Raw genomic sequence first — 25,603 nt, forward strand, 5'->3', positions numbered from 1 at the left:
GTAAGTGAATAATAGCTTAATAGTGACAATTAAGGAAGGTTCTCATGCCAATGACACTAGAGATTAAGCAAGCAAAAACTCAGTTTACACTTTGATAGAGCTGACCTGAACTTGAGAGTTGACCCTGGGTAAGGTAAATGTATAGTTTAAAAGGCAAGTTCATCCTGTAATCCTATAAATTGACATAAGGTCTAAGGATAATCTTGTTTCACTAATTAGGAGCATGTGCCAGTTAACTGTCAAAAAAAAGGAAATGACAAGGCTGGTCTGTGGCAGGCTGGGGGCAATGGCGCTGCTGCAGACGCCCAGCTGCTTTAAGGAAGCCAAACAGCGCCAGGTTAGAGAAGGGCTAGCAGGGCCAGAGTGGAGCCAGACAGACGTGGCCTTCCCAGGCTATACGCAGTGTTGTGGGCCGTCACTGAGGGTTAATTACATTAGCGCTGTGTGGACAGAGACGGGAGGCTAGGATAAGGCACTCCTTCACAACACACTTTCTCCACTGTTTGACCCATCGTCTGCAGGAGCAACCACTCGCTGTGTGCATTAAGTTTGTGTGTGTGTGTGTGTGCACGTCCACGTGAAGCACTAACCTGTGCTCGGATGAGTGCCTCAAAGCTGGGCTGGAAGTAATCGATGCGGCTGTGGTAGAACTTGGGCATCTCGTCCAGCAGCTGCTTGTTTTTGGCCTCAAAGTCCTCCCTGACCGGTCTGAGCTCCTCTCTGGCCTGTTGGGGTGGAGGTGAGGGGTTGAAGGAGCACACACCACCGGTGTTCACCATCACTTTTAGCTTTACGCAACAGTCTCCCATATCAACAAACCAAATCATCCAAGTTTTACCTTTCTTTCTTTCTTTTTCTAATTCTTATTGCAAAGACGAACAAACTACACGTGAGAAACATTTCGACAGTGCAGTTTCTTATAGTTCATTAGAAAAACAAAAACATTTGCCAAATTCCCACGGAAAGAGACTGAAAAAAAAAGAAAGAAAAAAAAAAAATCTAAGAAAAAGGCAGTAATCACGACCACAGTGAGGAGGAGTGGGTAATGTGGGCAGACTTGGCTGTGAGGACTCCAAGGCAGGAGATGTGTGTGTGTGTGTGTGTGTGTGTGTGTGTGTGTGTGTGTGTGTGTGTGTGTGTGTGTGTGTGTGTGTGTATGTGTATGTGTATGTGTGTATGTGTATGTGTATGTGTATGTGTGTGTGTATGTGTGTATGTGTATGTGTATGTGTGTGTGTGTGTGTGTGTGTGTGTGTGTGTGTGTGTGTGTGTGTGTGTGTGTGTATTGGTGGGTAGTCATGTAGGCATGGAGCTAGGAATTATGGGATGCACCATGGATGCATGTGTGAGCCAGAGCTAGTGTGAGGATATCTATTATTGCGGGAAGTTGTTGTTGTTGTGGATACAACTCATTGTGGATATTGCATCGTCCGTGTCAATTAATAAGCGTCTTCTTCAGATTTTCTTCTGCCCCCCCCCCCCCCTCTTTTACATATCCTGAAATGGCGTGCTCGTGTTTTGTCAGGATCATTTCTTTAAGTGCAGAGAGATTCAAAGGGCAGGGATGTACGAGGCCTCTTCAGGCTTTGTTCCCCTGACAGTGCTTTTCTCAATGTGTGTGGGTGGCTCGCCATGTGAGGATGTGTTAGAACCCAGGCAATACTGCAGCACTATCTGTGAATGTGTGTGTGTGCCTGTAGTGGCCTCGGTGTGCGCAGGTGTGTGAGAGTGTGTGTGCTTATGCGTGTGTGTCCACAATTCTCAATTACGCGCCTGTGGATCTGCAGTGATGCCTTTTTTTGAAAAGGCAATACTTGAGAGCCTGGTAGCTTGCGTGGGTGAGGGGAGCGCACATGTACAGTATGCATGTGCTCAACTATTTTTGTTCATATCCAGTCAGCATTTGTCTTGTTCACTTATTGCACTCTATTCAAAATACTGGCAACTTAGCGCATGAACTCTGCTCCTCTGCAGGGACAGAGGGAAGAGTTCAAGTGGACCAACACGTGCAGCGATGCAAGACTTTAACCACTTGGCCACAATCTTTTACTATTTTTTTATTTTTTTAATCTACAAGCTTTGCGACACGTTGTAAGCTTGTAGATCAGCTATTTTTAAAACATTCAGAAAGGTTTTGCATTTTCTATTTTTGCCTATAAGGACATGGCCAAAATTGGGTCGCCAGGGTAAAAACAAAAACCACACACACACACACACACGCACACACAGGATTCAGCTGGATACAAATAAGGCTTTTGTACCTGATGTAGTTTGACCATTATGGGTCCAGTCTTTTCTTTTTCTTCGTATTTCTCCACCTTGGACTGTAAACGTTTGTAGTCCTGCAGTGCCTGCTCTCGCCGTTTCACAGCCATGTTGAGGCTGGGGAAGACACCGCTGTACCTGAGACAGACAAGCACAAACAAACTCAGGCACCTGCACATGTCTGACAACTCAGAGAAAAACAATAGTGCACACTGTATACACACACAAAAGCAAAAAAAAAAAAAAAAGGAGAAAAAACAATGATGTCAAAATACACCAGAGACTTTTTGGGAAGCATTGCAGTTAATGAGATCCTGAACCAAAGTGTTATTCTATCCATAAAACTTTAAGACACACATTGTATGTATCAAGGCCTAACTTAATAAGCTTCGGTATCAATTACAAAAATTCCGATCCTCAACATCTTATTGCAGATGCGATTTCAAACCCCAGGGGACAGCATTGCATTAAGCTGCTTCTAATCTATTATCTAATTACTGTAGTGCAAAATGGCATGAAACAATTCATTTGGCGACAATTATTATATTCCAAATGAAAATACAGTCTTTCTATGAGAATCCTCAGTCTTCAGCACTAAAAATAGGAAAACGCTCATCTGTAACTTAGCAACAGGAGTCTGAGTTTCATCCTGGGACTTGTTGCACTGGTTTTTATGGCTGTTTTAATGGGAAACTAGCAGTATACTGTATAGAGTGTAGAGAAATGGAATAACTCGACCTCAGTGAAAACATCTCTGATCCCAAATAAATTATAAATTAATAAATATTCATCACTCATTTAGCCCCCTCTAAGCTAGAATATATTCTCAGATATTTTATAGCTCGATTTATACTTAGCAGTGTGCCGGTGTCGTGCACCAGCAATAGAGATCTACAACCATGACGTGTCGTGTGCTTGTAGATTGGCCATTTCCAGTGTGAAACACAGCACGCAACCAAGTGTAAATCGGGCATACAATATCTGGGGCGCAATGGTAGTTGACTGGATTGTGTTGACCACATACAGTAATTGTAATGTCCCTGGATCGATTCCGACCATAGTTGTGAATTGCATTTCTTCCCCTCTCAACCCTCAGCCAGCTCCGTCTTTTCTACACTTTCTAAATGTAAAAAAATGCAACAATTGCATTAAAGCTATCTAAATAAAAATGATATGTTAATGTTCATATGCAAGTATGATGACTGCCTACAGGAAAACATAGGCTGAATTTACAGATAATGCCGTACATAAATAATGCAAGGTGAGTAATGTGACAGCAGCATAAGTCGGAACCCCTGCAGACCAGGAGTGTCACTTCTGAGAACACTCATCCAGCAGGGAACAAATAATTTCATCACCTCTAATTGCACAACAATTGTAGTGCTTTGTGTAAAAGTAGGCCACAGGATCGTTCACACAGGTGTCTGTTGTTAAGCGTGAAATGAAAGAGGAGTTACACACTTTTTTCTCTCGCTTCAGTGACTCATTTAGACTATTTCATCACTTGTGTAGGCACACTACAACCACCCTAGTTTATTATGTCTCCTTCCACCCAGAGACATATTAATCCATTAAGACCGGGAACTCATGTGTGTGATTTATTTGGCTATTAAAAAATAGCAGATCTACAGTGAGTGCCACGCGCTATGAGCTTGTAGATCTGCTATTTGTTGAAGATTTATTTTTGTGTGCAAATCTTTTATTATATATATTCTTTTAAAGTAAACATTTTTGACTCAAATTTTTGCTTCTGGGGGTCCCTGGAACAAAATATTTTGAGATGGGGTCTGCGGCCAAATACATATCATTTTTGTTGTTTCGTTGCTATATCAGTGGTGCTCCAACTTTTTCCATGTCAAGGACCCCCCCAAATTATATGCATTTGACCTTGTAGATGAGCTTGTAGATCTGCTATTTTTGAATAGCCAAAGAAATAAAAAAATGGCAGATGCGTTCCCGGATTGAACGAGTTAACGGGCTCAGTGTGTGGGCATGATTTACTTTCCTCTCCGAGCTCAGCCCTGGCCATGCTCAACACAACACAGGTGAGGGGGGAATCCGCTGAGGGATCTGTAGAGTGGTTGCGAAATCCCAGAGTAGTCCAAGCACCGTCTGCCTGTGTGTGACTAACCAGAGGGTGGAGGGGGCAGGACAGTGCGCCGGAGGGTGCAGGGGGTGGTGGAAAGGGAGGGGGGCTCCAAGTGACGTGGGCCGAGACTCCACCTCAGGCAGACAAGCAGGGATTGTTCCCGACAGGAAGTAACACAAGTTGTAGAATAAGGGAGTGGTCTTGTATCGCTAGTGTGACATCACAAGAGCCAAGCCCCACACACAGCCCACGCTCTCTCGCTATTTATAAAATACCACTTTGGCCCAGTTTATGGCAGGGGTGGATGCTGTTCCTCTGGTCTTACTATCTGGCCCTGCAGTCTTAGCGTACCACATACTTGGAAGTGCCAAGGGATTATGTAACTGCCCTCTAGGCATGAGTGCACTGCCGGCACGATTCATTTGGCCGATGACAACTCGCAGCTCACCAACTTTAAAAGTGACACAAAGCCTGGGCCACATTGTCATTGAGCTGCGGCTTCACGCCTCACCTCACACCACCCCTTTGAGTCACCTTGTAAGCTACCATGACACGTTGCTGCTCTCTGCAACTCTTAGAAAAGCATGATGATGACGTTATAATAATACACGTTATTTGTATAGCACTTTTCAAAACAAGGTTACAAAGTGATTACTGGTTATAAGGAATGGCCCGCGCTTAGCCTCAGGTAGAGTTTCTCAATATTGTGGGGGCTGATAATGGCATGAGGACTCTGCCGAGTTTAGAGGACAGTTGCTAACCTGTCTTCTATTTACATGTTTGCGAACGCAATTATGGCTAAAGTGGCAATCCTGATCATTCTGCAAAAAGTATTGTGATCCAGCAAATAATGACATATGATCACTAGTCTCTAGTTTACTGTATGTTTTTGCATGTTGGAGTGTCTTAACGGGAACTCTCCATGAGGATATGAGTGTCTCAGTCTCTCAGGATTCCAGACCAGTGGAAGTCAATATGACTCAGCTCTGTCAGCACAATGTGTGACAGTAGTCCCGTTTTAAGGTAATGATAGTTTGGTGTAAAACTGTACAGGAGGCGTACATTTCCCTCGATATCCCTTGGCCATGGCTTGGCCACTACCGGTCAGCCGGATAGGTCTGTATTTGTGGTCGGTTCTCGTCTGGCCGAAGTCTTGCGCTGGGGCTGAAGGCGGCACAGGGCCAAGGGCACACCGCTGTCCATGTGATAGGTCAGGGTGTGGTAAAGGAGGCTGGATGGAAATAGCATCTGGACCGGAGAACGTGTTTATGAGCAGCTGCCAATCCACAGACGGGCCGGTCTGACCCAGCAGCCAAGCCCCAGTCTAGGCCAGACACCCTCAGTCTGGAAGGTTGACCGCCCCACTTTTTGTCACTATCACATAATTTATGACAAAAAGAAAAAAACACTGCATGCTACAAAAACCAAAAAAAAGGCAGACATTTTTTTCTCCCCATACCCACCTACAATGTGTCAATGGTCTGAGGACCCATTGAATAGGACAATGTTAATTTATGATTTAAGTGTGAACAATGTGAGTACACAAAATCAAATTAAATAAATACAAAGGATTGCCATCTGTTGTGTAAGTGGTTCGATAGCAGAGGACCATTGGAGCCGGCGTTTGTGAAGTACGTGCAAAGCAGAGCCCTCTTTGTTTCAACAAAAGAAAGTTTCACTCTGCCATAACTTGCCTTGTGCTTTGTTGTGCATTGTCTCTGTTCGATCGAAAGTGAGAAGACTCATGCAAGCAGGACACATGATATCCCAGATAAGCTTGGCAAAAAGGGACTGGCTACTTGCCATCATGTCACTATATACTGTACAGCTGGAGAGTGGAATGAAAAAATAACCCCTCCAGAAGAAAGAAAAAAGAAAGGTAATTAAAAACTAAAATCAAATGTTACTGATATGTCAAATGAACGAGGTAGCCCCCTGGGCAGACCTACTCCAGGGACCGAGACTTCCTGTGATTGAGGGGGGTGGTGCTGCCTCGTCCAGTCATTGCTCAACCCAGGGCAGAGGTCTCAAAACAGGCCTGCCTTCTGTCTCACCCAAAAGAGCAACGGAGCAGAAAGGGTTAGGTTAGGAGGCCCAGATAACACAAATGCCTCATGCCCACGCACTCCCCCTCCCTTCACATAAACACAGTGATGTCACTGAGTGACCTCGCTGAGTGGATACAGAATACACGGTTGGGACTGGGAGTAAGGGAGACGGAGAGATAGAAGAACAGAGATGGAAAAACAATAGAGAGAAAAAAAAAGGTAGAGGAGAGACAGACGGGAAGAAAGAGAAAGAGAGGTAAAGAGATAGAAATACAGGCAGACAAGAATGATAGAATCGACTCCTTTCTTGTGTTCATTTGTTTACTATATGTATTACTAGCACATTGAGCAGTGAAGCTAAATGCCTGCAAAAAGTGTCAACGTGTGTGCACACCTGGCTAATTCAAGGCTCTCCATTAACATTAACGTTTTCCTTTTCAACATTCTGTCAATTCTATTTACAATCATCCATAACCACCCAAAAGAATATTTTGACAAAGAGTAAACAATGAGATAAATTAATTAGTGGTGGACTAATGGAATCTTAATGGAAGTGCTAATGTACAGTGGCTTTCATGGATCCGTTTTCCATAGAAAACACTGTGATTGTAATAATAGTGTTTTTAATGAAGGGGGAAAAGCAAATGAAGAGGGCGGTTTACCGTGGCTTTCAAAGTCGTCTATGTACTTACTTCCTCCTGCCTAACTTTATGGCCTAAAAATCCACCCTGTTAAGATAATACCCCCACCCCCCACAATCTGTTTGTTGAATGTGGTCTCTTTCAGAGTGTGCGTGTGTGTGTGTGTGTGTGTGTGTGTGTGTGTGTGTGTGTGTGTGTGTGTGTGTGTGTGTGTGTGTGTGTGTGTGTGTGTGTGTGTGTGTGTGTGTGTGTACTGTCCAGAGACAGTCCTGCTCTCCAACCAATGCATGGCCCAAGACCCAGGAAGCTGGGACTTTTGCCATATTCAGAGCCTGCCCACACGTCCGCCTGCCGCCCACCAGGAAGAGGAAATTAGAACCATTCCATCCTGTCACTGCTCCACCATCAGAGCACACACACGCAGAAACAAAGCACATGCAGACGCTGTCTAAAAAACTATTTATGTCTTACAGAGGAGTCTCTGTAGAAATAAGTGTTTTGGTGAGACGGATTAGTTACTCTGAAAAAAAGAAAACGGCAACGTTGTGGGGGAAAGTTGAGTGCAAACTTGTGCGGCAAACACATGCATGCAGTGCACCCCTCTTACTTTGTGTACACATTAAATCTGTCATACACGCCCCCGTCCAAAAAGAAGCCTCCGGGGAGGAGCCGTGAGGAGGAAGCGGAACCTTAACAAGCATTCGGAAGACGGGTGGGATCACTGCTCCCTGCCTGGCCACTCCCTCCACAGCTACCTTGTGTGTGTGTGTGTGTGTGTGTGTGTGTGTGTGTGTGTGTGTGTGTGTGTGTGTGTGTGTGTGTGTGTGTGTGTGTGTGTGTGTGTGTGTGTGTGTGTGTGTGTGTGTGTGGAATCAGTGAGGGAGGGAGACAAGGGCTAGGCTTCAGGAATGGAATAGCACTCACTGCATGCTCAGATGGGGGCGAGTGTAGGGACAGAGAACCAAATAAACTTTCTTCCAGACACACTACACACACACACCACACTTTATTCACTGGCTTAGGTCTACAATTGAAATTCCCTATATGCGCTTTGCTTAGCTGACCTGGATAAAATGGTATTTGCAAATAATTCTGTGCCTGTTTGAACCTGTTCAGGAATGCAAAATCGCTGGAATGTGTCAGAAAGTTCAGACAATCACAATCTTAACACTTGTATCTTTGATATCAGAATTGTCCTGATGCAGTACATTAGTACATTTTACACACATCATTTTGAAATCCAAACAGGCTAAAAAAAATTGCCCAGTGTCTTATATAGACTTAACAGCATCCATATTCTAGGGGAAGCATTAGCAAAACATCTAAATCTAAAAGTTTGCAACGCGTCACGTTGCGACACGTGAGCTTGCCATTTATTTTTTTGTGGAGGGAAAAAGTGATCCAAGTACAGAGCCAACTCAGGTCCGTTTTACTAAGTCTAGAGGGTTTAAGAGGTTAAATCAGAGTAGACATTCCAACATATAGCTACATCTATTAAATCTGAGATTAATAGAAATGAAGAGTGGACACCTACTTCTTCAGGGGATCAATAACGGTCTTCTGAATCTGGTTGACCTGTAAATAAACAAAACAGAAGTTCAGCAATAGATACAAATTAAGGATGTCCGATATTATCGGCCTCCCGATATTATCGGCTGATATTAGCATAAAAATTGATATCGGGAAAATATCGGTATCGGTTTTTGAAAAAAAAAAAAAATGTTCTTCTTTTTTTTTTTGCTTTATAAATAAGTTACAGGAGTTCTTACTGTATATGGTGTGTGTGATATGAAATTTGAGCTTACCCTAATCACAATAATCCCCGCATATATCGGTATCGGTTGATATCGGTATCGGTAATTAAGAGTTGGACAATATCGGTATATCGGTTATCGGTAAAAAAGCCAATATCGGACAACCCTAATACAAATAATAAAAAATGCAGCACAGACAACTGTTGTCTTAAATCAACATCACTGGCTTTGTGGATTCATTGTCAAATTGAGTTACATCAAGATGTAAGTTGAACAGAGTAGCTTCTACAAAACTCACTCATTAGCAGCAAGAAACAGCTGCCGTTCAAACAATCAACAATTGTGTATATTTCAAAACACTGCACTCAAGACAGAAAGGGGTGGGGGGGGGGGGGTCTAGCAAATAAACTTTCATGACGTTGACTCTTTTATTGTACACAAGCCCCGCGGAGAAACCCTTGAATATTCATCGAGCTCAAGATACAAAAGCATAGGTGTCAAGGGACGGACATGAAAGCAAAGCCCCACTGATTTCAAATCCTGTGGAGGGTGGGCTGCTTTACAAGATGAAAATTCTTTGCAAACAAACATTTTAACAATAACAGTTTATATTTTCCAGCATTCTCCAAGCCGACAGGGAAGGGAAAGGAGGAGGAGAGGAGTGTGTGAGTCTGTGTGTGTGTGTGTGTGTGTGTGTGTGTGTGGGGGGGGTCTTTGTTAAATGGAAGTAAATGAACATCCCATCTCGAGGCCTCCAGCCCCAGCACCGAAGTCTCATCGACAGAAGTTGACGCACATTTAATAAAGTTTCCAGTGTCATTTACAATGCAGATTCAAACAGACTTCAACAGCACTACGATAAGAATGCCAAGTTAACCTGGCAAACAACTGAAGCAAAGAGTACAACTAAGAAGGCTGCAATAGAAAAGCATCAAAGACGTGAAATGACAGCTGCATGGCAACAATGAACTGCTCCGCTAATCATACTGTATGTTCACTCGTTATTGAGAGGGTAGTCGATCACTCATGGCACGACACGAAAAGCAAGATCGCAGCTGTGCTTTGTAAATGCCCTGACCATCTCCGAGAACACACAGCACTCAATGTTTCACACAGGCAGATTTCCAAGTACAAAATGGATGATTGTGGTTTGAGGGAAAACAGAGAACCAATAACAAATAAGTACATGGGAATTCACATTTTCTCTGTTTTACATATTCACACCATCCCTCTCCCTCCATGGATTTGAGCTGCGCTGCTGCTTCTAAGGTGAGAGCATGCAGTGAGCAAGGAGAACAACAGCGGCAGATTTGCTTAAGCATGCTGGTGCCCTCTACCCTCTGCCCCTTCCCACAGAGAGGAGGGGCAGAGCTATTCCTTGGAGGCCTGTGCAGAGCCTGAGGCCGGCGCTCAAGCAGTAGTCTCCATCAGTGAGTCACGGGGCATAGGCCATCCCGGCACACAGGCCTCCCAAAAATACACACAGATCGCAGAGGAAATCAATACCCCTCCAAACGGCGCATCCTCTGCCGCCATCCATGCTGGGGCTCGGCTTCGGCAGCAGTGTGCCGGCGGGGCTGTGCACCCTCCTCAGCCCCAGAAATAAACACACAGACCTGGGCCACTGCTGCCTTCATTATCACTGCACGTTTTATCTGCTAGCTCTCTCACTTGCAGGCCCCGCGGCGGAAAATCTCGTCTCAGCACCAAGGAGAGCAAAAGGGTGGATGCTTTTGTGTCTGTTTTGCTTGAGCAATGGAGTTTGTTGGGTTGGTGCCGTCAGAATCAACAGTCAGCTCGAAGGGAGAGCTGGTGTTCTGTGGTGAGCTGTGCTGGGCTTTAAGAGCCTTACCAAACCTGAGGTGATATTCCATAGATATTGTGCCGACTGAGAAGAGTGTCCGCAATCATTGTTTTGCCTTCAGTTTGCTTTCAGACACTTTTATAAAGCAGGCCAACTTATGAAGCCCAGCACAAGCCCACAATAGAACATTGTTTGGTCAAGAAATGTACAAATCAAACTATCACCGCAACACAGGTAATGATCATGCTGTCAACCAAGAAGTGAGTCTACTGGGATCCTAACTGCTTGGCTGGATCACTGTCTGACACCTCTGACAGTGATCCAGGACAGTGATGTGAGAAACAATTGAAAGGGTAGGTAACCTGCAGTTTCATGGGGTGAACAATCACTGCACAACCCTTTCAACCAGTCGATACATTTCGGATGAGACTTGTGTCGTTTCAATTGAAAATACCCTTTTTTTTTTCTTTTGCAAAGGCTTGTGTATAATTTCCCCTTAACATAACGGTGTGGTTTTGCTGGTCAAGGGCCCAGTGAAGCATGTCCTCAAGATGACGTTCAGTTGTGACATCACAATAGAACACACTGATCATCTTTATTTTAGGCTGGAATCGCTGGATCACTCTCTAACACATCCCAAGCACAGAGATGAGCGGGGAAATTACACTCTACAGAGCCAACCAACGCCTACACTCCTACTCACTGTGCAGACAACCTACACCTTTTGTTACTGACCTAGAGACCGCCAGAAATATAAAAATATAACACCACGTTGAAATATCCACAGTTCTTGAACGAGTGACTGGGGTGATGAGGCTGATAAGAGATGACTGTGCAAGTTCAGTCTGGCACTGGAGGTCCTGGCCCCACAGGTTTAGAAGAGGTTAAGTTTAGGAGTAAAGCCAGAATGAGATGCATTATAACACTGGGAACCCATAAGAAAAAAGCATCACTCACGCGCATTACTGTGTGCGGAGGTTTGTGCGTGACTGTTCTCTGCAAACCTGGCAACAGCTGGATGTCTGGTCAATGCGTTTCAATGAGAATGCCAGGCCAGTGAGAACGGCTGCATTCATTAGCATGGAGCGGAAGATTATCTGGGTCTGTGCGCTTATGCTTGCGTGGGTTTCAAGTGTAATGTAGGTAAACAACAAGAGTGCAATGCTTCAGGTTTTGTCTTAACATTAACATAAGATTATTAAATTAAAAACTACAAGGGGCTGGACAGAGCTCAACATAGTCCTCAAAACATGGCGGATAACATTGGTTAAAGGAGCATTTCACCCCTGGAAGAAACTGCAATCACTCAATGGTAATAGTATTTGTAGTAGATAACAGTAGCACAATTTAAAATTTGCACCCTATGGCCAGAAAAATAATGAAATCTGTGTGTTTGACTACGGTTTGACTGGACTGCTGCATTACTACAATGACCATAATGCTTTGGTTTACTGCCCCTCCTTGTGGCAGGGGAGGTTCTATGTGGGTGTGATCTCCAAGAACAACATTCAAACAGCATGGCAGTGTTGCCATGTCTGCTTATTATAAGCGTATTCTTTCTAAAACATAGTTGATATTTGGGCTTGTTTCCAAATGTTTTGATTGTTGTTTAAACCAGTGGTTCTCAAACATGTTCATGTATTTTTCCACAGTCCCCCATCTGAAATTATAATTTGTGCCAGGGAGCCCCTAACAAATATGTGTCAAAAATATTCCACATTTTGCATTACATTTTTCCCCCTCAAGATTTTTTTGTAAATAGCAGATCTACAAGCTCACAATGGGTTGCGAAGCGTTGTGAGCTTGTAGATCGGCAATTTTCAAATATATAATATCCCATGTCTAGGTAAAGTGCTCTTGGCCTAGTTATCCTCTTTTGGGTTTGTTTTCATAGACCTGGTTGCTTATTTCTCTCACAATATCTGGCAACACTGGCTGAAGAACGTGAACCTAGCACACGTTCATCTAGTTACATATATGTCCAAGGATTCGTTAGTGATGTCATATCACTGACAAATCCTTGCTATCTTCATGCAGTTCTACTTCCGTGTCGCATAGTAGTGACATCACTGTCGAATCCTTGGTATTTTTATCCTAGCCTTTCGCGACGGTTTGTTTACCAGCGCTGCCTCTCCATGCTGTCTTTTTTTTTTCACGCTTGCGCTTATGAAACACTACACAGGATTATTATTTCATGTCAACATTCAAGTACAACTATCAGAAGATAACTCAGGTAAAGTAAAGTCTCACTCTGCAACGGGGGTTGCCCGCTGGGCGCAGCTAATGGGAGTGACTGGCCGTGTGGGGACACCCCATTGGGGCGGTCTTTGGAGCTGGTCTGTGTGTGACACGTCGAGACATGTAGTGCAGAAAGGAATTACGTAACATCTCGTGACGTAAATAACGTCACGAGATGTTCGAAGATTACTAGATATCTAAAAACACAGATTATACACACAAAAAAAACAGGACCTTGTTTCTTGAGTCCTAAACTTCATTAAAAGTGATCTGCGGTGAAATGTCCCTTTAAGAATTTCCTTGCATTAAAAAAAAAGTGAAAATGATATCCCTGTGCAATCTGAAGAATGGAGAAGTCATTCCATCTTGAGAGCAGTCAAAATGGCAGGAGTGTTCTTCTTGGCAGTCAACCAAGCCAAGTCTTGGAATGGACCCATCCCCGGGTCACCAACCCACAAGCACAGTCCAGCCTGCATTCTACTTTGTCTAGTCACTCAAAATGGCTCCTGTAAAATTTGATGAGATGTGAGCACAACCAGTTTGAATGAACATTGTTACTGCTGCCGAAGCGGAATGCAGGGGAAACTTGTTTGCTTGAGTTACAGATGCATATTATATACACTACTACCCTGGCATTTTTGTTCTTTTATTCTTGATGGTGACAGTGAGAGACAGAGAAGGCAGGAGATAGAGTGGGGATATCATGCCGCAAAGTGCCTTGGATCAGATTAGAACCCGGGACAGGTGCTGCAAGGACAATAGCCTTATTTAGGTTGTATGCACTGTTCACAGGTGAGTCCTGTACAAAATGCATTTATTTGGGATTTGACGAGACCTCAGTACTATTTTCTATCAAATTTACTGCATATACACTTACATTTATATAAAAGGAATGAAAGAGCCGTGTACAAAATTCCAAAATGGTTATACATTGTATATATATTGTCATCATGGTGTCATTCTTGCTATGAAAGAGAATATCTGTTCCTTTGAAGGATTTCAAGGTGAGTTCAGTTTGAAGAGACCTCTGCTATATTACAAATAACAAGTATTGAATATTTTAAGTAACACAATATTGAGCACAAAACAGTGGGGAAATGAGTCAAGAATGGATAGAAGGTAAAGGTCAGTCCATGCATAGCTTGTTGTGGTCCCCAGAGGTGTTTTTCATTTTGGCTTTGAAAACCTAACCTTCCATAGTGTAGCTAGTGCCTTGAGGATGCACTCATGTAATGCCACTTTGATTCACCTTACAAGTACCAGTATCGTTTTAATCACATACTGAATTTGCCCTGATGTTATTGTCTTAAAGCAAAAATCCACCAGTGTCCAGGGTAAAAAGAAAAAAAGAGGAAAAATCAAACAGATGTATTATTGGGGGGGTTCAATTAATTGCAAGATTCATTATTCATACTCATCCACAACTCAATGACGCAGCTTTAAATTCTATATTTTGTTGACACCATAGATCAAAAGTCTCAGCTCTCTACTTGTAGCTTTGAAAGACTCATTACTTTCACAAATCTATGCTGAAGTGTGACCAGACCAACATCTGTAAATTTAGTCTGAGGAGGGATTTTCCCGTTAAGTGAAGCTCCTTCCATTGTGTTCTTAATTTCAGATGCCAGTGACTCAGAAATGCATTGCTCTAGTCTACAGGACTAATGTGTGTGCAACAGTGTTTCTTTTTCTTTCCCCTTTTTCGCCCAATTTAGTCCTTATGCCAATTCCAGGTTTCCCCCTCACGTGTAGTCCCTGTCACTGCTAAGCCCTACAATTGGTTTTGTGAGAGGGTGTAGACAACCACATGTCTACTCCAATACACATTAAGTCGCCACCGCTTCTTTTCACCCGACAGTGAGGAGTTTCACCAGGAAGGTGTTAACGCACGTGGAGGAACATGCTTTTCCTCTCAGTTCCGCAACCCACTGAACAGGTGCCCTGGGCAAGGAGTAGCAAGTGTAGGAGTCGCTAGTGCAGTGGCAGAGATGGCCAAACTGGATGCAACGTGGAAGATTCAACCCCCTAATCTCCGTGGTGGTGGGCAGGAACTTTGCCCCTTTGCCACCCAGACATCCTGTGCAAGGGGTTTTCAAATGATGACAGAAGCACAGACAAAAAGTCTAAGTCCAATAATACTGACAATCTGATATGAACAGGCATTCATTTACAAGCCAAACGTGTTTAGTTTTACCTTTTCTACTTTTGCAGACATATGTCCCCCACCCCAATGCTGAATGTAACATAATGTGAAATATAGCAATGAAACTGAGGCAGAGTAAGAGACTGAAAGACAGAGAGCATAGAAAAAAAAGAGAGGAAAAGTGTGAGAGAGATTGCACGGGAATGACAATGACTGACCTTTTCCTGGTTGAAGGAGTCCATTCTCTTCATGGCTGTGTCCAGAGCAGTCATGGACTCTAGAAAGGCTTGGTCTTGTTCACACAGTGGGTTATTCAGAAGATCCCCAGAGATCTTCACTGCTGCCTTGGACATGGCTTGAGAAACACAAAGGATAGGGTTAAGACTTTGATAGAAAAACAAGGTCTGGATGAGAAAAATAAAATGAGGCATGGTAAAGAGGGCAGCAAACTCAATGACATCAGCTAGTGGAAGATGTTTTTCACCCACATTTTCATCAAATTCAGGCAACTGTTTTCTAATCAAGGGGTAAATTAAGTGGTCAACATTAGAGGCACTCGTTATGCAAGGATTGAGGCTAATTTATACTTCTACACACAACAATGTTATAAGACAAAACTTATGACACTTTCACAACTTTTTTTCGGTTGAAAATACAGCATTTATGACATACAACATAGCCGTGTGGTACACAGTAAATTAGCCTTAAGGCTATGAACATTTCACTCAAAAGGAGGAACAGAGGTATTCAGAAGTGAGCTTTTGTAAAAAGCAAACGCAGAAGCGTGCCGAGTCTATTGTAGGAATTCGAGGGGGTGTTGGGGCTTGCTGCTGTGATGAACATCCACCAAAGCACCGGGAAACTGCAAATCTTTCAACTCTGTCAGCACCAATTACTGTTAATCTACAATCATGCCACTTTGTTTTAGACACAGAGCACATACCAGATTATAGCATCACCGTCAAAATAAATGAGCTGCATTGCAGACAAAAGTTGTTAAGAGAAGATCAGAGGTGGAAAAGGGGTCTGCATCAAGATTCTACACTTAATTCCCAGACATATTCACAGTCTCTTGTGACTCCCTTAGGACCCATTTTCAACCAGTCAATCATCTGGGGATTGGTTTGATGTGACCTTGTTTGACACGACCGTATCAAGAACTCTTGATTCCATGATCATGAAAATAAATGAAGGTAGTGTCAATTTTAATGAAAAATTAACATTTAAGTTAAATCTTAAATCACTTGAACAGAACTGGAGTAAAACATAACTATTATAACTCTATTATAATGGTGATTTCTACTGCCTCCCTCTCCTTCTCATACATACAGCCTAATTGAAATTATGAACAGGAGCAGGTCTTAAACACATTGTCACCATTCACCAGCTAATTGTCAGTGAGTTTAATGGGAGTCTCCCCATATCACCACTCCAGACATGATAAATGAGAGCATATATGGAAAGCTGTGTAGAGCATGCAGTGCTGACATGTTGAGTTGGTCCACTCCTTTGTTTAGTGGCAGTTGGTGGAGAGAGGACCTGCGCAACAGATGGAATCCATTAACTATAATGAGGGCCTGACAGCAACGATACTTTGATGAGGCAGACATCCATATTCCAGAGCACAAAGGAAAGGAAATGAAGAAGCCTCTTCTCACACCCCCATCCTTCCCTTCTCCTCTACCCCCACAAGTAGCTACCTACCAGGGGCAACATCTCATCTCATACTCTTCCCAAACACACATTTCTTCACCCCCCACAAAATACCCTCCCCCCAAACAAAAACTGAATTCAACAAATACAAAAAGTTATTTATTTGTGGAAGATCCACCAAATAAAATCCTAAGAGCAGACTGAAAATAAAAAAAGTATGTGCTTCCACTGAAGAATGTACAAAATGACACATGACCTAAATAGAAGAAAAAATAAAATGAATTGTGTGCACTCACCAATACCCCCTGCACACACTATAAAGGTAGCCTTGAAAACCCTGCCACACAGCATCGAGTTTGCTATATATTCCTTCCAAGTGTTACAGCTGTATTAACCACCTGGAGATCAATGGCACAAAAAGGCAAGTACAATGGATGTCAGATGAACATACCTATATCAGCCTCTGTGCTTTTTTTCATGTCCTTATGAAGTTTCTTGGTCTGATCCTCCAACCTAATGGGACAAGGAGATGAACAAGTTCAGTTCAAGTTCAAAATCAGGTGACTCAGCGCTTCAAATCATTATCACGATTATTTCAATTTTTTGCCTCAATTACGATTAATGAGCGATTATAAAAAAGAAAGAAGCAAAAATGGCCGATCTACAAGCTTGAAGATTGACTATTTTTGTACACCACCATTGTACAACAAAGTATAATACAGTTTTAAGCGGTTAATCAGACTAATCCATTTAGCTGATTATTCAAAAAATCTATTAGAATATCTTTTGTTGATTTCTTTGATATACAAGAAATTAAAAAAAATGAAAACAGTTCTTGGTTCTAAATATTGGCAATTGCCCTGCCATACTAAGGACTAAAGCGTAATTTATGCTGTGCCGACAAAGTGTTGAGCCTAAATATGTCAACTTTTGCCGAAGCATATAAACATACACATGGACTGTATTTGTATGAGAAACAATCGCAAAAGTTGGAACTTCCACTTCCAGTGTTGGGGATCTTTCTGTCAGAACCAGAGGACGGGAGAAGACAGCAGAGGAGAAAACAGGCTCAGTACATTGTGTCCAAAACCCTTCATCTACAGCCATAGCTCAAGACTTATTGTAACAGGCGAAGGAATCACCCAATCCACAACCAGCAAATAAACACCTACAAAGAGAAATATGCAGAAAAACCAAGGTTCCAAATGGGATTACACATTTCATTGATTTAATATAAAAACACATTATTATGACATCCGTTAGCTAATTAAAAACACAGAGAGTCCTGCTTGTTACCGTCAACTACATTTGCGCTTAAAAGCATTAATGTCTTCAATCATCCCTCCACACATATTCCAATGATGGGTGTTAAAAATGGCAATTACCAGACTATGGAGCCTGAAACGCGTGCCTTTCATTATATCAATTAAGACACACGGGGGGCTGTTTAGAAAGTCCCTAGAGACTGCTGTCACATCACTTTTCAGGGTTTGATGAAAGGGGAAAGTGGAGGGGGTTCCCATTTTCATCTTCTGTCAGAGTCATTATGTTAACTAGTGAAAACGTAGTTGAGTGATCCGAGGTATTGGGGGGAGGGTGGCCTTCATGGTCCTGAGATGCGAAGACAAGGGTAGTATCATTTGACATCTGATCTGCAGCAAGTTAAACGGATTTGTTTCACACGCATAGTCACTCAGGAGCCTGAATCTGTCCATCCATTGCCAGCCTATTTATTTTCAATGAGCAGTAATAACTAAACTTGAAAAGCTAGCTAGCACAACAAGCAGTTGTAACTACAGAACTTAATACTTGTATCTTTTCAGAATATTTATTGTATTTTAAATGTATTCATAAAACTACTAAACTGTAAAAACTATGGACTAAGGGAACGGTGACGTCACCCATAGGTTTCTACAGACAGCTAAGTCAAATCCACCATCTTGGAACTCCCGATCCCAAAAAGCAACCTGAAACGAATGCTATTGGCTGGAAGGGCAGCGAGGGCGGGTCTCCACTCAGTAGAGCGAGCTAGAGCTAGAAACCCTATAGACTTTATCCTACTTTATCATCAATTTTAAAATGAATGGCACCACTATATTATAATTGGCTACTGGCCCGTCACTCTGACTCAGATATAACCATAAACAAACCCGAATAATACATTAGAAAGGGGCACAAATCTCAATGGTGTCAGGACATTGTTTTGGTGTTATGCGCGTGTATGGAAAGGTGCAGGCAATGGGGGGATAGCCATGGCTATGATAAAGGATGCAGATCGTTAATGCCTTGTGTCAATTATGTTTGCACAGACACAGACTGGGAACACAAGGCAGGGCGGGAATGAAAATGACAGCTGCCCCATTCAAATTGGGAGAGCAGTCTAGAAATGGGTCTGTCTGGAGCAGCATGCACAAGACATTTGACACTAGGGAACAAACTTAGCACCCGCCAACTGTATGTACATTTTTCTTCAGGTTGTGAATTAAGGACACCAACCAGCCACTCTGGCATGTAAAAAAAATTGTAAGCCAACTTCCAGATTTTTCCCACTTTTCATGCAAGAAATAAAATCTGTTTGTTCGTGCTTCTGCCTAAAAGTGCTACTTTTTTTTCTAAGTGGGGCAGCCAACATGTGTGTGTGCACGCACTGTGACCGCTTGTAGCATGAGATATGTGCAACGCTGCATGGACCAATCAAACCAGAAGAGCATCGAGACGGAAAGTGTGCAGATCATGTCCAAGAATCAAAGAAGTTGTCAGTACAAGTAAATGAGGGGAGCTGTGATATTGTCAGCAGACGTATTCACTAGAGGGTATTGAGTGTCACAAAAGAATAGATTCACAAACTGTGACGTGTTGTTAGCTTGTAGTAAGGATGGCGCAATATGAAAGTGACATGTCACGATAATTGTGGCAAACGTTATTGTGATTAACGATATTATCACGATAATCAAAATATGCTTAAAACTTAAAATGTCACTGTTGATAACCACTTGAATGCCCAGCATCCCTATTCTGGGGAGAAAGTTCCCCAAAAATAGCCGATCTACAAGCTCGTAGATTTTTTTTTTACCAAAGTATTTGCTCTTTACAGGTCCGTTTTATTAAGTATAGAGAATTTAAGTGGTACTGAGTTTACAGCTCAACAAAAGCTAATTCCTCCTAGTGTATGACGGAAGACAATTTCACAATAAATTAAAATCTCTGCGATACGATTATTGTGAGCATTTCTTTATCACGATAATTGTCCCATCCCTAGCTTGTAGATTAGTTCCTGTTTGAAACCGTACTACGTACTGAAACCATCCTACAGTAGAGCGTAGGCACGGAGGTATATTGCTGTAGCATTGCAGACCTTTCATTATGTACTGTATGCACATCATACAATCTGGCCAGGTTACGATTCCTATGGTTAGAATATACTTATCAGTACATGGTACAAAATATTATCCATGAGTACAAATTTAAATAGTCTAGATGTCAACACAAACATTTCAACAGTGATGTATCATCATACAAAAAGGTTTTCACTTCAGAGCAGCTGACAGGGTTATTTGAGGGTGCGTGTAGACTGACTTGCAGTTTGCAACTGTATGTCATTAAATGTAAAGTTTTACTCTGATAGGGTTCTATATATTTTCCAGATTGTCATGCCATGCCCTGGATCCCTGAACAGGGGTTTGATTTTGGAACTTTTGGAAACTAGAGGTCCACATCAAGAGTTCGACCCTCACACCTACGTCGCACCGCCGATCTGACATCTGACGACAAGGCATTCACAATTTATCAGCAGCTAACTTCAGGTAGTCTTCATAGCTGTTATATCAACATAAAATGCTTTACATGTAGGCCTACTGTACTTTTGAACTGGAATGTCATCAATGAGGAGCCACAAGTTAAATGAAATCCAATACCATAATACTGACTTTTATATGGACTGTGACAGGAAAGACTGTGTACTGAAAACTACCAAACAAACTAGCTAGTTTCAATGAGCCTTTGCTTTAAAGTTTAAACCAGGAATTCTTACTTTTCTTCTTACATTGAAAACAAATCAGCATGGTCTGACATCCAACATCCAAGCTTATGCATTCAGGTCGCGCTCCAGAATTGTTCATTTACACAACTTGGATTAAACAAAATCCTCCGATGTTGTATGTGCTGCATAAGGATAGCGTTAGTGCACTACCTGTGTCATCCTTAGGAGTGAAGAAGGCCTTCTAGGTTTGTGCCAGGTAAGCCTGATTTTAAAAAGGTGCTAATAGAATGGCCTGATGGAACAGCTGCTACTCAGTTGCTCATGTGCCCTGAAGTTTGCCCTGTGCTACTATAATGAGCCTGCAACATCACTTTCTGAAGCACAACCATGGCTGGATTTAAGATGATATAGTGCTTCAGACACCTAATTGCAGTGGGTTTATAACTTGTCCATGACGGGGCCCAATAAATACTTTTCACGCACCTTTAGAGAATTAAGCTATAAAAACACATTAGAATTTTGCTGCCATCATTCTTAGAACACTCTGATCTATCCGAGTATATGCTACCAGATTCTGCCAGAACAAATAGAACATGCAATGATGTGCCTGGGGATTTCAGAATCCATCAACTTCAATGAACTAGCTTATTTAGGCCATCTACTACCATGACACAATGCAAGGATAGACAACATAATATTATTATACTTATCACTACTGGATGTACTACACTTGTCTGATATGGATCTCCAGGGTGGAGAACTTAGATGTCTGTCTGTACATGCCTGTCCCTGACTCATCTATAAGGTCTATTGGTGCCACACCTCACTGATAAAGAGCCCTCCTACTCACCAAAACCTGTGTGCAAAATAGTGCTCCCACATAGCCTGCAAGGCCCTCAGGAGATCTCCTTAACCTCAGCCACACAGAAGGGGAAGGCCCAGATGCACCAAGCAGTCGGTTCTTAGTCAAATGTTGTTGTGAGTATAAACAGTGATGCCACATTAGTCACTTAAAAGAGAACATAACGTTTTTTTTCTGAGTTGCTTGTGTACGTTTGTTTTCAGGTTTAGACTCCTTCAGAGTGATTTAACTTTCCAAAATGTACGATAATTTCACCATTTCACAAAAAAGGTGTACGAATTTACAGAATTGCCTGGCTTCTGATTCAGGACACATTTTGACCTTTCACCTACAGTATACGGATTGAGACATCTGAAATTTGAACCTAGATCTGAACTAGGAGGCATAGTCATTTAAAAACACTGGTTGTGTCTTTCGAGTCAATCATAATACTTGATTTGAGACGTGTGTGAGCACCGCTGATCAGTGTATAAAGATGATCGCAAGTGGATGTGCCAAATTTACGTGTGTAGTATGCTAATGTGACGGACAGTAACTTCAAGGTATGAGTTGAACTCACAGACTAGGGCTTGTTATGAACCGAGACACTTTTTGGACTTTTTGAAAAGAGACATCATTGCCATGTACAAATACTGATGTAAACTGTACATATCTGCTGCGTTCACCTTAGAAGCCCAGGGGTAGTACTTTTTACACAAACATCACATATGGTTTCTTCTCTCAGATATTTGGGCAGTGAACAGGTCGAAATTCCCCGTCATGGAGGTCATATAAACTCATTGTTACACAAAAGAGAAGCATGTTGGATCTATAACACTTTTGACACATTGGCCCCAAAAGGGCTAAATGAGGTATTTCATTTGTGACCTTTTATAGTGACTCGCTTAAGTATAGGCTATCATGGGTCAGCCTTCTATTCACTTACTATATGACATCTTACGGTATGTGTTATGATATGACCTGTGTTTGTTTGCTCTGTTGAACATTTTCAGCTTGTGGGTCATATAACATTTGCCCTTCTATTGCTGTAGTAGTGTTCATTGCCTTTCATTATTGTCTCCAGGCCGATAGGCATGGCGAGAGAGTATGTTTTGCCCCCCGTCCGTCCGTCCGTGTGTCCGTCCTTCTGTCTGCGAGCAGCTAATCTCCGCCACCATTGGCCCGGTCGCTGTGAAACTGCGCACACACACTCCTTGGATGCCACAGCAGAACCTCTGCCCCACATTTTTCAGATCAGCCTGTCATAGCGCCACCATGAGGCAGACTTTTGCAAAACACATTTTTTGCTATTACTCCTACATATTTTGTCCAAAAAACACGCAAATCGGTACACAGTATCTCTATAGCCATGTGATCAACACGGATCTGTCTGATTTTCCATATTCCATCATGATTGGCTAAAATTGGCTTCCAAAGTTTACAGGATTGGTACATTATGAACAAAATGCCTCAAATCATGAACGCAGCATGCGATTTCCGAGAAATTTTGCACGCACATTCCCACTAGGCCGAGGAAGAAATGCCACCCTTTTCACCTTGGCCTGTTATAGCGCCACCAGCAGGTCTAATTTAGCAAACCACATTTTTGGAACAAAATGCCTCAAATCATGATTGCAGTGTCCGATTGTCGTGCAAGGCCTAAGAAGAAATGTCCCTCTTTTTTCTCTTTGTTACTGCTGGACATAGAGTATATGATGTTCCATGCTCTAGTCACGTAATTACAAGTTCTGATCAGCTCTAGTAGGAACATACACGCTCTGTGACCTGACAGAATTGACCTTTGTATCGCTTTTGTGTGTGCACGCGCCATGCGTGTGTGTTTGTCTGCGTGCGTGTGCAAGGTGTATTTTCTTGGGATTTTAGAGTGCATGTTACTATGCATTATACCATTATACAGTATGGTTTTTCAATGAGATGGTCCAATAAAATGTTTTTCTTCCCTATACTGATTCTGATACCCGCAACCTGTGTATCGGCTGATACCGAGTACCGATCCGATACAACACGCAATAACACAAATCTAGGTATAAATAACAATTCCATTAATAATTGTTTAAGTGCAGCCACAAGTGAGAATATAAAGCAGTAGTGCAACATCAACTGAAGCAATCAAAACAAAGAATATTTGTTTACTATAAATGAAATATCATGTGATAAATGATGAGGTATCAGATTGGCATACTCGCTGATACCGCTACCAGCATTTAGGGCAATATCGGCAGCTTTTCCGATACTGGTACTATACCGTTATTGGAACAACTCCACTTAGTATTGGATTTCACGCATAAGCGGTCTCAATAAATGAGAATTTGAATTTCTAGTAGTCTTGTAGTCTTGCATCCTTTATTTTGGAGTGCCGCTTTTTCCACTTCGGTGGTATTTGATTTAAGTTACCGTATATGTATAGCTGAGCACCCACTGCCGAAACTAAAAAGGCATCCGGAGGAAGCACACCTGCTTCTTTCTTACTTATTGGATTTCATTATCAGGTTGTTTGCATTGTGGTGTAATCTTTTATGGGTCTATGTGTGATATACGTATTCAACAATTTATTGGGAGCCTACTGGGGTCAGGTTATCTCCCAGGTGACCTGGCCAACTAAGTATTTGAAGTTTTCTTTGTCTGCGAAACGGCCAAGATGCTGGAAACATCATCTTGGTGGTAATACAATAAATTAACTATGGGAGCACGATCCAGTGTGCAGACTACTTTTCTATTTTAACATGTTCCTCTGTCCAGCACCTGGGATTTAATATTTTGTATGTGCATGCTTTGTAAACTTTATGCATAATTATTTGCATGTGACATCGCTGGAGGTCACAGTAAACGCAGATAAAACATATGGTCTAAGCTGTGCTGAGGTGAAAACACCAAAGTAAGAAAAGGAAGGTCATTCCCAAGAGCTCCAGGGGCCACTGTGATCAGGTGCATATAGATATGAATGGAATATAAGTTTATCTTGTCAGTGTTTCTAAATACATCCGTTTAGAAATAGAGTAAAAAGAACTGAACAAACTCATGTACTTATTGTCTCGCCCCCCTAGTGTTTTTTTTTCAACCAATCACATTGCTTAGACAGAGTCCTGTGAGGGGGTGGCCAGGGGCGGGTGTGGCAAAAAAGTTTACAAAATAATATTTGTTTATTCTATAGAATATATTTTTTATTGAGATATTTACTTTTTCTTTTCCAAATTTCTATTTTGCAAATAAAAAAATCGTGAAAGTGTGCAAATCGTTGAATATATATTGTTTTAAAGCAAACATTTTTTACTCAAATCTTTGCTTCTGGGGGGTCCCCGGAACAAAATATTTTGAGATGGGGGTCCACGGCCAAATTCATATCGTTTAGGGGGTCCTTGACATGGAAAAAGATTGAGCACCACTGATATAGAAACATACGTTTTTCAGAAAACTGTTGGGATTTAGGAGACATGTAGAATCGGCTAAAATAAGCAAATACATGCCAATTAAGTATCAGCAAGATTTGCAGGGCCTGTCACACTGATTTGTGCATTGCTGCTCACCTGCAGACTGGTTGCTGGCATCGTCACTTCCCAGTGAAATTCAATTCACAACTTCTCTCTGATAAGGACTTCTATTTTCTTTAATCTTTCTCCCCTTCCCTGGAGTTTGGCGAAAAGAGCTACTGACACTTTTGTCTCTATCAACAAAAAATATTTCACTTCTAACTCTCAGATATAGGAGTCTTTAAAACATTTTTAAGTCAAATTATCTCTTATTCTGCCAACCAAAATATAAAAGGCTGACTAAACTCTTATTAAACCTCAGTCTATATCACTAATATTCTAGAAACCCTAGCACTGAATTGTATAAGGAATGCATGAATCTACAAGCCGAGTTTGACTTGCTCTTCACCAAGCAAGCAAAATGCATGTTCTGACACATGGTAATTATTATGAGTACAGTGATAAGGCTAGTTGTTTGTTCTCACATCAACAAGTGGCCCTCCCTCTCATACACACTCGTTGAAAGCAGAGGTTGGGTGGTGTTTTTAACATAATGAAAAAGATATTTGAGAATTGAGGTCCTTGTCCTGCTGGCAGAGTGCAAAGGAAATATAGTGCTGATGGGCCCAGTAGAGATCTCACACACACACATCAGACATT

At 42.1% G+C, this 25,603-nt stretch overlaps 1 protein-coding gene across 1 annotated transcript in view; it reads right to left on the minus strand.

Moving 5' to 3' along the window:
* The window catches only part of bin3 (bridging integrator 3), a 41,230-nt gene that overhangs the window by 4,032 nt on the left and 11,595 nt on the right, over positions 1-25,603 (minus strand). Inside the window, exons 4-8 of the mRNA XM_084056217.1 lie at positions 17,087-17,148; positions 15,201-15,337; positions 8,578-8,618; positions 2,262-2,403; positions 591-725 (exon numbers count right to left, since the gene is read on the minus strand). Coding sequence (XP_083912343.1) covers positions 591-725; positions 2,262-2,403; positions 8,578-8,618; positions 15,201-15,337; positions 17,087-17,148 — 517 coding nt within the window. The remainder of the gene's footprint in view (positions 1-590; positions 726-2,261; positions 2,404-8,577; positions 8,619-15,200; positions 15,338-17,086; positions 17,149-25,603) is intronic.

The sequence above is a fragment of the Gymnoscopelus microlampas genome (genome assembly GCF_963454915.1).
Source record: "Gymnoscopelus microlampas genome assembly, chromosome: 4".
NCBI classification, from domain to species: domain Eukaryota; kingdom Metazoa; phylum Chordata; class Actinopteri; order Myctophiformes; family Myctophidae; genus Gymnoscopelus; species Gymnoscopelus microlampas.